This window comes from Lethenteron reissneri, chromosome 64 (assembly GCF_015708825.2).
Source record: "Lethenteron reissneri isolate LAM-NWPU_2019-01 chromosome 64, ASM1570882v1, whole genome shotgun sequence".
NCBI classification, from domain to species: Eukaryota; Metazoa; Chordata; class Hyperoartia; order Petromyzontiformes; family Petromyzontidae; genus Lethenteron; species Lethenteron reissneri.
The window spans coordinates 10019817-10033494 of NC_083842.1; the positions used below are offsets into that span (position 1 = coordinate 10019817).

At 51.1% G+C, this 13678-nt stretch overlaps 1 protein-coding gene across 1 annotated transcript in view; it reads left to right on the forward strand.

Moving 5' to 3' along the window:
* Nucleotides 1–13678, forward strand: part of LOC133359199 (adhesion G protein-coupled receptor L2-like) — a 203544-nt gene that overhangs the window by 116913 nt on the left and 72953 nt on the right. Inside the window, 2 exon segments of the mRNA XM_061577626.1 lie at nt 1634–1847; nt 12515–12624. Coding sequence (XP_061433610.1) covers nt 1634–1847; nt 12515–12624 — 324 coding nt within the window.

A 13678-nucleotide genomic window follows, 5' to 3' on the forward strand; every position in this document is an offset into this window, starting at 1 on the left:
TCATGTTTGCAATAACCGCAACACAAGCAGTCAAAATGCAAACAAAAAGAAACAACTCTGATAATGGTAGTGATTTGCACCGTCCTTGAAGTTGATTGGTCCACACCCGAGACAGCTTTCCTCAGAGCCCAGTCTCCATTGGTGTTGACGCCAAAAGGCGTACAACTCAAAGACAGCGCACTATCAGAGTATTGAGAGCTCGGGGTAAGCATTTACACTATGAGACATCTCCTTTACCAGTGGCAAAATATAGTAGTAGGTTTTTACCCTTTAAACTGGTACAAAACTGACACCTTTATACAAGGCATCATGTTCCGTCCGCACGGGATAGAGCGTTGCCCCCTTGCAACGTGCGCATTTCCTCCCGCGTGTCCAACGTGTGTCCGTTGGCCAATGGCGTCCTGCCGTGTAGAGAACTGCAGAGCTTGGACAGGCTCATGGCGTTGGTCGCCTTCCCGCTTGTCTCTGGCTCCCCGGGGCCTCCTCTTCGTTCTCTCTCTGGCAGGGCGAGCGAACGCCAGTGCGGAGCTGCTCCGAAGTCGACATGATTGTTAGCCCTAAAAATAATGATTTGTCTACCCACGTGACTTTACCGAAAGAGCCAAAGGAGGAGTATGGATTCCTGCAGTCACGAAAGCTTCAAATCGAGAATGATTGTTACCGTTGGGTTTGAATGGGGGTAAACACCCCCATTCAAACCCAACGGCTGCTCACCCCAATTTGGGGATCCTGGAAATTCCACATTGGCCGGTGATGCTTGTGCATCACAGCAAGCAGCGCCTGGGTTCAGATCTCGACTTGGGCGTCTGCCTGCGTGGAGTGTGTTGTTGTTGTGTGTGTTCTCCCCCCCTCCCCCCCCCCTCCGGGTTCTCCGGTTTCCTCACGTAACTGAGAAAAACTCCCGTGCACTTTAGCTGGTATCGACGAAACTTCCCAAAGTACGTGTGTACTTTGAATTTCTTTCGCGCCGTACGTAGCCCACCGTGCTAATCGGAGGTGCGGGGCGGTGGGGGAAGGACAAGAAAAATTGGATTCCCCCAGACAGCAGCAGAAGCAGCAGCAACATCGGCCACGACTGTGAAATCCTGGCAGGACCCTCCTGGACAATGACCCATGGGGGAAGCGGGGCAACAATAATAATGAAAATGATCTTCTTGGTTCTTTCGGTAAATTCACGTAGAATGGAAATAATAAAATAATAAACCCCCTGCCAAACCCCCTACGCATTCCACAAGTAGTACTAATCGCATATCTGCATTTCCCATAAATATGCTAAATTCCTCTTGATATGCAAATTATTTTGTCAAGGCGCTCTTCCCCCCCTCCATCCCAGCTTAAATAGACGCTCCAAGCCTGGGGTGTGTCATTCAGACTCTGTCTTCTCGACAGACCTGTTCTCCACCTGAGGACGGCTGCTTTGCGTTGTGGCCGAAACGTCGTGAGAATTGCTTTATTATGTTTTATTTTTATTATTTTATTATTTCCATTCTACGCGACTTTACCGAGAGAACCAAGAAGATGAGATCCCTGCAGTCACGAAAGCTTTAAATCGAAATAAAAATGGTGATGACGATGACGATAACGACCTCTTGACCTTGTCCCAACCTCTATCTCTCCGTCCTGTCCGCCGCAGGCTCCGGGCGGCTGGCGCTGCCCCAGGGCCTGGTGCAGCGTGAGTTGTCGTGCGAGGGCTACCCCATCGACCTGCGCTGCCCGGGCAGCGACGTCATCGTCGTGAGCTCGGCCAACTACGGACGCACCAACGACCAGATCTGCGACTCGGAGCCGGCCAAGATGCAGAACACGGCCTGCTTGCAGGACGAGAGCTTCCGCATCATGGCTCAGAGGTGGGGCGCGTGTGTCGGGAGTGTGTGCACGTGTGTGTGTGCGTGAGCGGTAGTGTAGTTGGCACGGTAAGGGGAGGCACAGCTGGTGCATCTTCCAGTCATATCGGTCAACCCATGACGCCTGGGTCTGTCCCGTGACCTGCTGCCAGCGAGCCTTCGACACACCTCGTGCGCTGGCCTTCATAGGTGCTCGCTATCAGCACTTGCCCCAACTGTCTGTGAAGGCTACACCGGGGGGGGGGGGGGGATCTTTGTCTTTGTGGGAGCAGCAGTGTGGCGGTTAGCGCTACGCTGCGGCTGCGAACCCGGCTATGACCCGGGTTCGATTCCCGCTCACGGCCCAACATCGGTGACGAAAATCTGAACCGGTCCTAGGCCCCCTCCCCTATGTCGACTCGGCCTCAAATGAGCACCTGGTGCGATGTGTGAACATCGCCACTGGGGAGACAAAGGCGGTCAGGCGTGGTGCTGGCCACCCACCCCCTCTTGTGCCGTGCCGGCTTTCATAGATGCTCGCGCTAACAGCACTTGCCCCAACAGTCTGTTAAGGCGACACGGAGGGTGAGTGGTTTTTGGAAACGTCTCCCCCCCCCGACTGTTTTAACTGCCGGGCCCCGGATATCCAAACCGGGCAACCTCTGTAAATCCTAGCCGTTGCGGCAGCGCACTAACCGTTACAATGCGAGGCTTCATCCCGCGCACATGTACGCACTCTTATCTGCTCTGTACATATACACACGCACACGAATTAAAAGCTCTCCGGTAGTGTGCGACTGCGGTCGTCCAGAACAGAGACGGTGCAAAACGCGTGACGACGCAACGGCCCCCGATCGGCGAAATACGAAGGAGGACATCACAGCGATGATACACTCCGCTGCCCCCTGACGCGGTTTTATTTGGCTTGACCACCTGAATGTGAAATTGCAAGTCGCTGCTCTGCGTCGTCTACGTTGGCTTCCCTGTTGCCGAACGAATACGTTGCGAGGGGTCGCATTCGTTACACACAAAGCGCTCGCCAACAAGTGAACCACAACACCTTACCGATCTCGTCTGTGGCCGTCTGGAATGCTCTTCCTTGCGATGTTCGGAAGCCACTGGAGCTTCAAGGTTAAAAACTATAATTTGCTTAGAGCTGCTTTTTGTGTTTAGTTCCCCGGCACCTTCAATTAGCATGGTTGGCTACGCACGGTGCAAAAGAAGTTCAACATACGTATATAGAGACCCGCAGACTCACATAGAGACCCATAGACTCGAACATAGAGACCCATAAACTCTAACATAGAGACCCACAGACTCACATAGAGACCCGCAGACTCGCATGGAGACCCACAGACTCACATGAAAACCCACAGACTACTCACACAGAGACCCATAGACTCACACAGAGACCCATAGACTCTAACATAGAGACCCATAGACTCGCACAGAGACCCATAGACTCGCACAGAGACCCATAGACTACTCACACAGAGACCCACAGACTCACACAGAGACCCATAGACTCTAACACAGAGACCCATAGACTCACACAGAGACCCATAGACTACTCACACAGAGACCCATAGACTACTCACATAGAGACCCATAGACTCACACAGAGACCCATAGACTACTCACACAGAGACCCATAGACTCACTCAGAAACCCATAGAATCTAACATAGAGACCCATAGACTCACACAGAGACCCATACACAGAGACCCACAGACTCGAGCATAGAGACCCATAGACTCGCATGGAGACCCACAGACTACTCGCACAGAGACCCACAGACTCACATGGAAGACCCACAGACTCGCGTAGATTAAAAACGAATTTCTTTAGAACTGATTTTTGCCTTTTAATTCGTTCTCCTTCACCGACACCTCTGATTCGCACGGTTGCCTGCGTACGACGCGAAAGAAGCTCAACATTACGTACGCACATCAGCCATTCGAAAGAAGAAGAATAAGAATATCTATATGTTTCTAAATCTCTGCTCTCCGAGTCGCGCTTCTGATTAAACGCGATATCATTTTCTGCTGCTGCTTCTTCTTCTTACGCTTCTCCTCCCGGAGTCGGCCCGTCGCTGCCCCGCGTATTTATTCTCCCCTCTCTAAATGATTTTCACATTCTTCCGCATAAATTGCCCCGCGACCGCGTGCGGCAGCTCTCCGTGCCTTCCTTCCCCCCCCCCCCCCCCCCCCCCCGTGACGTTCCCCTCCAATAAACGCCGTCGTTAATAATGAATGCTCCCGAAGCTCGCTCCCCCCCCTCCCCTCTCTCTCCCCTCTCCCTGCTTCGTCTCGGGGCGCTCGCCAAAATTAATATTTAATCGGAATCCTGAAAGCAAGTGTTCAGGTGGCGTTACGAATCCAATTTTAAATTGGTTTCAAATGACGGCTTGTGTCCACACCCGCGTCTCGCTGTCTGCTGCCTGTGCCCCCCCCCCCCCCTTCAGCCCCCCCCCCCCAGCCCCCCACTTCCCACCACCGCCGCCGTCGTTATCGCCGTTCTTGATTATTCTCTGGGTAATTCCGTCGAGGTTTCGTCATTGCATCTGCTGCTGCTGCTTCTGCTGCTGTTTGTTTGTTTGTTGTTGTTGTTGTTGTTTTTCGTTGCGGTCGGCTCCTTGGTTTCATCGGGACATCAGGAAGGCACCGGAGCTACGTACACTCTCAGATCATCTCGGTCGAAAACTCACTTCTTTAGAACGTTTTGTTGTCCTTCCCCCGCACCTCCGATTCAGCACGGTGGCGACGAGATGTCAACTCCCTCGCCCGGTGCGCAGGAGGTCGTGGGTTCGATCCCGACCCTGACGCCTATATACAGTAAAACCTTGGATTGCGAGTAACTTGGTCTGCGAGTGTTTTGCACGACGAGCAAATTTTTTAAATAAATATTCATTTGATAAACGAGCGAGGTCTTGCAATACGAGCAGTACGTGCATACGCTTTGTCTGCCGAGCGTCACGTGATCACAACTGATGTACGAGTGCTTTGATGTACGAGTGCTTTGGATTACAAACACGTTTCCAGAACGAATTATGCTCACAATCCAAGGTTTTACTGTAGTTGGGAGTTTGCGTGTTCTCCTTGTGGTCGCGTGGATTTTTATCTGGCTACGCACAGTGTGAAAGAAAGCCTACATACATACACAGAGACCCACAGACTCAGATAGAGACCCATAGACTCACACAGAGACCCACAGACTCAGATAGAGACCCATAGACTCACACAGAGAGAGCCATAGACTACACAGAGACCCATAGACTCACACAGAGACCCATAGACTCACACAGAGACCCATAGACTCACACAGAGACCCACAGACTCAGATAGAGACCCATAGACTCACACAGAGACCCACAGACTCAGATAGAGACCCATAGACTCACACAGAGACCCATAGACTTACACAGAGACCCATAGACCCACACAAAGACCCACAGACTCAGATAGAGACCCATAGACTCACACACAGAGAGCCATAGACTCACAGAGAGAACCACAGACTCCCATGTATTGAAAACTCATTTGTTGTTAGGACTGCTTTTTGTGTTTGGTTTGCTGTCGCTCTCCCGTACCTCCCGATTAGCACGGTTGGCGATGTGCAGCACGAAAGAAGTTCAACGTACATACGTACGAGAGGTGTCGTGTTTCGATTTAAAGCTTTCGTGACTGCAGGGATTCATCTTCTTGGTTCTTTCGGGACGGTAAAGTCACGTAGAAGGGAAATAATAAAATAATAAAAAAATACAAATAAAACATAATAAAATAATTCTGACGACGTTTCGGCCACAACGCAAGCAGCCGTCCTCAGGTGAAGAACAGGTCTGTCGGAAAGACAGCGTCTGACATGTCGTGTTGTCGTCTGGCTTTGCGAGCCTGCCCCATCCCCACCACCACCGCCACGTGATTTGTTGACTCGCAAGAGTGGCGTCGATGTATGCACGTTGAGCTTCTTTCGACCGTGCTCATCGTCATGTCAGTATCTCCCTCGCTGCGTCGTGGGTGTCCGCGGGCGAGAGGCGAGTGGGGTCCCACGGCGGTGGTGGACGGCGCAGGGAGACCGAGCAAAAGGCTGGGGGAGAGGCCCCCCCGGGGCAGATTCGTGAAAAGCGGAAAATCAAAAAAACAAAGGGAAGTAACCAAATGTCAGCTCGATTTAAAATATGACAAAAAAAATTCAACTCTTAATTAATCTTCTTGGTTCTTTCGGTAAAGTCACGTAGAAGGGAAATAATAAAATAAGAAAAATAACGTAATAAAATATAATTCTCACGACGTTTCGGCCACAACGCAAGCAGCCGTCCTCAGGTGAAGAAACAGAGTTGTCGGAAAGACAGCGTCCGAAACGTCGTGAGAATTTTATTATGTTTTATTTTTATTATTTTATTATTTCCCTTCTACGTGACTTTACCAGAAAGAACCAAGAATACGAATCCCCGCAGTCACGAAATCTTTAAATCGAAATCTAATTAATCTCTCTCATCATCTCTGCCTCGTCTGCATCTCGCTTCTCTCACCCGTCTCTTGTCTGTCTCGTTTCACTCCGCCTGCCCTCATCCCCGTATCGCTCTCCTCATCTCGATGTATTGTCTACATTTTCTCTTACCTCACTGTATCTCCGCGTCCTTTCCTCTTATCTCGTCTGTCATCGCGCACAGACAATACGCCGGGCACGTACGAGGTTCTAGATTTGAAGCTTTCGTGACTGCAAGGATTCATACTCTTAGGTTTTCGGTAAAGTCACGTAGGTAAAAAATTAAAATAAATTAATAAAAGTAAAATAAAAATCACGACGTTTCGGAGGCAACACAAGCTTCCGTCTTCAGGTGGAACCGTCACAGCACGATTGCTGTATCACTTCATACGATTGCTGTATCACTTGTGACGGTTCCACCTGAAGACGGAAGCTTGTGTTGCCTCCGAAACGTCGTGATTTTTATTTTACTTTTATAAATTTTTATTTTATTTTTTACCTACGTGATTTTACCGAAAACCTAAGAGTACGTACGAGGTTGTGGGTTCACGCCCTGGGTATGGGTGTGTCTCTCTTCCCCCCTCTCTGGCTGATGATGTTGTTTTTACACACTTTGATTTAACTCACTCTGTCTGTTGTTGTCGTTGTTGTATCCTCAAATCTTGTAACTCAATATTTACCCACTTCCCAATGTGGTATCGACTGCAAACTTGGTATACTTATGTCTTACTGATGACAATACTATATTCTATCATAAAAAATATAAAACAAGTCTTTTAAACATTATTATTTATATGTTATGTTTCGGCTTGGGTCTAATTGTCCACGCTCAACTGACGTTGGCTGTCAATCACCACGGCCCCTTACGTTATGGCAAGCTTCGGGGCCACTTCCTTGAGCCATGGAGTTCTTCCATTACTCGTACGGTACATTTCATTAAAGCGTGTTTTTAAAAAAGTTTTTTTTTAATATTATTTTGTTACGATTCACACAGAGCCCCAGTCGCTGCGGGGCCCTGGATTTGAACCCTGGGTCTGGGCGCCTCAACAAAGTTAACGTTCGTCAGGGAATTAATCCAGCAAGTTCTCAAGTTCTGGCTTCGAGACCCGGTGCCTTGTGTGTGTCTCTCTCTCTCTCTCCTTCAGCTTACAATGCTCACGTTGAGAAACTGAGCCAATTCCTCTGAAAACCTCAGTTCGATCTCAGGGCTGGGCCTATCAGTTCCAGGTGGCCCAATGGCCATGAAGGGGGGGGAGGCCATTGAACCACGTGATGAGGTCGGCTCATGCGCAGGGGCGAGACACACTGTGCCGTCGTGCATGACGAGATGACGACGACATGGGAAGAGCTTCATCCAGCAGTGGATCGACCAAAGCACCGGATGTATGTTGAACTTCTTCTTGGTTCTTTCGGTAAAGTCACGTAGAATGGAAATAATAAAATAATAAAAATAAACGTAATATAATAATTCTCACGACGTTTCGGCCACAACGCAAGCAGCCGTCCTCAGGTGTAGAACAGGTCTGTCGAGAAGACAGAGTCTGAATGACACACCCCAGGCTTGGAGCGACTATTTCAGCTGGGATGGAGGGGGGAAGAGCGTCTTGACAAAATAATTTGCATATCAATAGGAATTTAGCATATTTATGGGAAATGCAGATATGCGATTAGTACTAATTGTGAAATGCGTAGGAGGTTTGGCGAGGGGTTTAAAGTCATTATGCCCATGCATTATGCAGGATTAGCAGCATCAAAGGGAGGGGATAGGGGTAACATTAATAAAGGGAAGGAATGTTAATAGTATGTAGCTGTTGAACTTCTTTCACACCGTACGAAGCCAGCCAACCGTGCAAATTGGAGGCGCGAAACCTGGTCTTTGCGTGATTGTTAATGAGCACCCCCTTATTAACATCTGGATCTGCACCAGCATTGGTGGTCCTTGCTTGTATGTAGGGGGGTGTGAGACTTGGTAATTGTTAAAACTCATCAGTTGGGTCATGCACAGTTACAGAGTCTTACATGGGTGTCAGTGTGCGATCCCCATAATAATTATCACTCATCAATGCGCCATGGGTCTTCGTAATAATTAGTGTTCATCAGTGAGTCATGCACAGTTTCCGAATGCCCGGCAGAGGCTACAGTGTCACATGGGATCCTCCTAATAATTATCGCTCGTCAGTGCACCATGGGTCTTCTTCATGCCCAGTTTCCGATTGCCCGGTAGAGGCTAAGGTGTGAAATAGTTAGTGCTCATCACCGATCCGTGCTCAGTTACGTAACCTCCGATTAGCACGATTGACTATGTACGGCAGAGGTCGCAAACGGGTTTTGATTCCTTACCCGTACCCGTACCCGGCCGCACCAGGGTCGCAAATGGGTACCCGTACCCGGCCAGGTACGGGTACCCGTTCCCTACCCGTACCCGTACCCTACCCGAAATGAGTGACAAACGGTTACTCACCAGTGACTCACGGCCTACCCGTACCCGGCCCCGGCCGCACCAGGGTTGCAAACGGCTACCCGTACCCGGCCGGGTATGGGTAGCCGGGTATCGGGTAGGGTACGGGTATCGGGTACCCGGTTGCGACCTCTGACGTACGGTGCGAAAGAACTTCTCCACACATACGCAATGCCCAGTAGAGGCTAGAATAGCGCACACACGTGCGTTTGTGACTGTGTGTGTGGGGAGCGGCGGTGCAGCGGTTAGCGTGCTTACGCTTCATACCCGGAGACCCGGGTTCGATTCCCGCTCACGGCCACAGCACCAGCAACGATTATGTGGACCGGCGCTGGGCCTCCCCTAGGTCTACTCAGCCTCAAATGAGTACCTCGTGCGGTATACAAAGGCGACCGGGCGTGTTGTTGGCCACTCACCAACCCCTCCGTCGTGTGCCACGGTGCCGGCCTTCAGATGTTGCTGCTCGCTTAACAGCACTTGCCGCAACGGTCTGTCGAAGGCTATACGGGGGATCTTTGGCTTTTTGTTTTCGTGTCCCGGGCGGGGGGGGGGGGGCGACCGACCACGCATTCTCGTTTTAAATCAAACGCTCATTAAGGGCTCTGCGCTGCCTCCGTCTGATATTCCACCCCCACCCCCCCCCCTCGTACCTCCAGAGAATGGCGCTCAGATATACAGGAGAGAGAGAAAAAAAAACACAAAACCATGCTCACTGAGTCACCGACGCAATTATCGCCGAGCGCGCAAACGCGGTATTTTCATTCCACGCTAACTGCTGCCGCCAGCAGAAATGTTTAAAGGAGGAGGAGGAGGAGGAGGCCCTTTTGGGAAATTAATGTTGGTGAACAATTGACCCTGGAACGCTGGCATCCGGGGCGAAGCGCTCTTGGAGGCTTCACGTGGGCATACATGCGCCGTGGGGTGAGAATCGAGAGAAGACCGTTCTTCATTGCGTGAACCGTCACGCAGAACTCCCGGTCATTCTCGCGGCGGTGGCGGCAGCGGCGGCTCTTGGCTGGCCATCGAACACAAGATAGTCACCTGCATCGCGGGGGCGCTTTCGGATGGCGCTTAATGCGGCTGTCTGGAACGCTCACTTCCTTGCGATGTTACGAAGCCACCGTAGCTACGCGCTGTTTAATCTCGATTGACGAAGAATTTCTTTCGAGCTGCTGCTCGTTGCGTTTAGTTTCTTGTTCTTCCCTCGCACCTCTCGTTAGCACAGTTGTGTCTACGTACGGTGCAAAAGAAGTTCAACATACATCCGTGCAATATCGTCGCCGTCGCTGCTTTCCTTCGGCCAGAGCCGACGACTGCTGCAACGATGGCAACCCTGACGAGCATCCGAGGGATTTCTCGTAGATTCCCTTGACCACCAAAGACAAAGATCCCCCGTATAGCGTTAACAGACTATTGGGGCAAGTGCTGTGAGCGAGCACCTATGAAGGCCGGCACGGCACGCGCAAGGGGGTTAGTGGCCAACACCACGCCCGGCCGCCTTTGTCTCCCAACAGTGGCGATGTTTACGCATCACACACCAGGTAGTCATTTGAGGCTGAGTCGAGCTAGGGAAGGCCCAGGACCGGTTCAGATAATCGTCAGTGGTGTTGGCCGTGCGCTGGAGATGAACTCGTGGCCGCCTGGTTCGTTGCCCAGCGCGCTAACCGCTAACACTGCCGCTCCACACTACCACCGGTGCCACCACCGCCACCACCACCGCCACCACCGCCACCACCACCGCCACCACCGCCACCACCGTCTGGTTCTAGGTCTTCCTCTGGGTGCCGCTCCGACGCCGGTCTCGGCCGCTTGGCCTTTCACCGCCCAGCACGCGTGGCCCCGCTTGTCGCAACCTCCTCTTCGCGATTGCATCGAGAAACAATCATTCGCCTCGTTTGGACTTTTGTGCTTCCCCGTTGATACGCGGTTTTTGACGTGGCCCTGAACGAGGGCCGCTCGTCCGGAAACGTCGCCGTCGCTCGCAGAACTCGCTGGGTAACTGGCCAAGAGTAGCTTTGCGCGTAACAAATAAACATTTATTGTCTTCTTGGTTCTGTCGGTAAAGTCACGTAGAAGGGAAATAACAAAATAATAAAAATAAAACCTAATAAAATAATTCTCACGACGTTTCGGCCACAACGCAAGCAGCCGTCTTCAGACGCTGTCTCCCCGAGACGTTGTCTCCCCGACAGACCTGGTCTTCACCTGAGGATGGCTGCTTGCGTTGTGGCCGAAACGTCGTGAGAATTATTTTATTATGTTATATTTTTATTATTTCATTATTTCCCTTCTACGTGACTTTACCGAAAGAACCAAGAAGATGAATCCCTGCAGTCACGAAAGCTTTAAATCGAAATTTAAACATTTATTGATTGTAAAATAAAAGTCAAATAAAAATAAAATAAAAATCACGACGTTTCGGAGGCAACACAAGCTTCCGTCTTCAGGTGGAACCGTCACAGCACGATTGCTGTATCAAGTAAGAGAAATTCCAAGAAAACAGTCCTTGTATATATACTGGTTGAGGGTGGGAGGAGCCAAGGTGGGCCCTGGATATTATAATTGTGAGGTTCGGTGCGGCTGAAGCACGCTGTTAGAAATGAGCCTTTGTTGTGTAAACTAGGTGCGGCTGATGTAAAGGTGCGTGTAAATGGGACTGAGCCTTTTTCTACTTACGTGACTTCACCGAAAAACCCTAAGAATATGAATCCTTGCAGTCACGAAAGCTTCAAATCTACAATTTATTGATTGATTGATTGCCGCCACCTGCTCCGAGTTCGTCTTACTCGGTAGAAACGCGCGCAGAGTACACCGATGACCGCTCTTACAGTCTCATCATCACCACCCACCGCCCCCATCTGTCTTCCTCTTGTTAGACAGTTGGCATGTCCTCCAAGGCCCATTCTGACAGTCCCATCACCATTACAGCACAGCAGCAGGCCAGTTCGGATGTCACTCGCCACTCGTGTCAGCCGTGACTGGCAATCTCACTCTTTGTTCGCCCCCCTCCCCCGCCGCACCTCCGATTAGCACGGCTAGCTACGTGCGGGCGCGAAAGAAGTTCAACGCGCATGCATACGTACAAACTCGGGTCGCCCGGCTACATGCCGCAGTGCGCTAACCCATTGCGCCACCAACTATCCCTGCCCGCCTCCCATTTCTCCACCCCCCAACAGTAAGAATCATTGTAGATTTGAAGCTTTTGTGACTGCAAGGATTCATATTCTTAGGTTTTTTCGGTAAAGTCACGTGGGTGAAAAATTAAAATTAATAAAAGTAAAATAAATAAAAAAAATCACGACGTTTCGGAGGCAACACAAGCTTCAAGTAACTTGATACAGCTGTCGGGCTGTGACGGTTCCACCTGAAGACGGAAGCTTGTGTTGCCTCCGAAACGTCGTGATTTTTATTTTACTTTTATTAATTTTAATTTTTTACCTACGTGACTTTACCGAAAAAACCTAAGAATAGTAAGAATCATAACAATTCTAATAAATATGCCAGTTATTTGATACCATACAAAGGGCCTGATTCTCATCATCACCCTCTCACAGGAGGGGCCTGCACTGGGGATGCTTGGCCCAGCTGTGGCCGAGAATCGAGGCACCGGTGGGGGGGCGGGGGGGGGTTAACGGGGGGGGGGGGGGGGTGTTGTGCCATGTAACGTTGCCCTGCCACTAAACCACGGCTCGCGCGTGCTCCGCTCCACTCCCCCCCCCCTCCTCCCTACGCCCGCCCCCCGCAGGTGCAACAACAGGACGCAGTGCCTCGTCGTCGCCGGCAACGAGGTGTTTCCGGACCCCTGTCCCGGAACGTACAAGTACCTGGAGGTTTGGTACGAGTGCGTCCCCTACAGTGAGTACTCACGGAGTGTGCGCACGCACGCACACGCACGCACACCCGGGCAAAGATGCCCCCCCACCTCGTAACGCCCTTTGACAGGCTGTCGGGACGAGCGCTGTTCGCGAGTAGCAGCACCGATGAAGGCCGGCACTGCACACGAGGGGGTGTGGGTGGCCAGCACCACGCCCGACCGCCTTTGTCTCCCCAGTGGCCACGTTTACGCACCGCACCAGTCAAACAAGAGGCGGCCCATGACCGGTTTAAATAATCGTCAGCACAATTTTAACTCGCTTGCAGTCCACCACTAAGCCCGTAAAAAATGTTGTTGTTGCACCTGGCACACTGTGCCGAGTATTCCTCTCGCTCTGCCTTCTCCATTCCACTTGCGGGGCCTGGAAGCTATTGGGTGTGATCACCAAACACAGAAACACACGTGTGTTCCACGCCTAGCCTGAGACACAGCTATTAAACCAAACAATTCAGTTGTGTTGCGCTCGCCAAACAGCTCATTATGGGAAGTGTCTTGCAACACACGAACAGAGGCGGCACATGCAGCCTGGGTTGTGTCTCCTTTTCTCACTGAGGGGGGTGGGGGGTGGTTCATAATGGCTGCAGCCAGTGTGTTTCTGGGTTTTAGCGCTGGGCCCGGGTGGTTTTTCTTTTGCTTCAGGAGGTTCAACACCCCTTTAGTGGGGGGCAGGGGAAAGAGGGTTCATGATGGCCGTGCCAGACCCACTGCGCAAGTACCACTGATGCCGTCGGGTTTTTTGTCGCACTTTCGGCTGCGTCGCCACTCCCAACCCCATTGTGTAACATCCGTAAATGTGTATGAAGATTCTGACGCATTTAAACGTTTCTGCTGAAAAATGATGATGATGGTGGTGATGATATCTGAAAGCTCATCCCGGAAGTGGGTCTTTCTGCCTTGTCTCTGATTAGGTTGAGCACGAATCGCAGCTCCGATTAGCACGGTTGGCTACGTACGGTGCGAATGAAGTTCAGCGTACGGTAGACTCTCGATTTTCCGCGTGCGGTTTATCCGATTTGCGGATCAACCGCGGCGCCT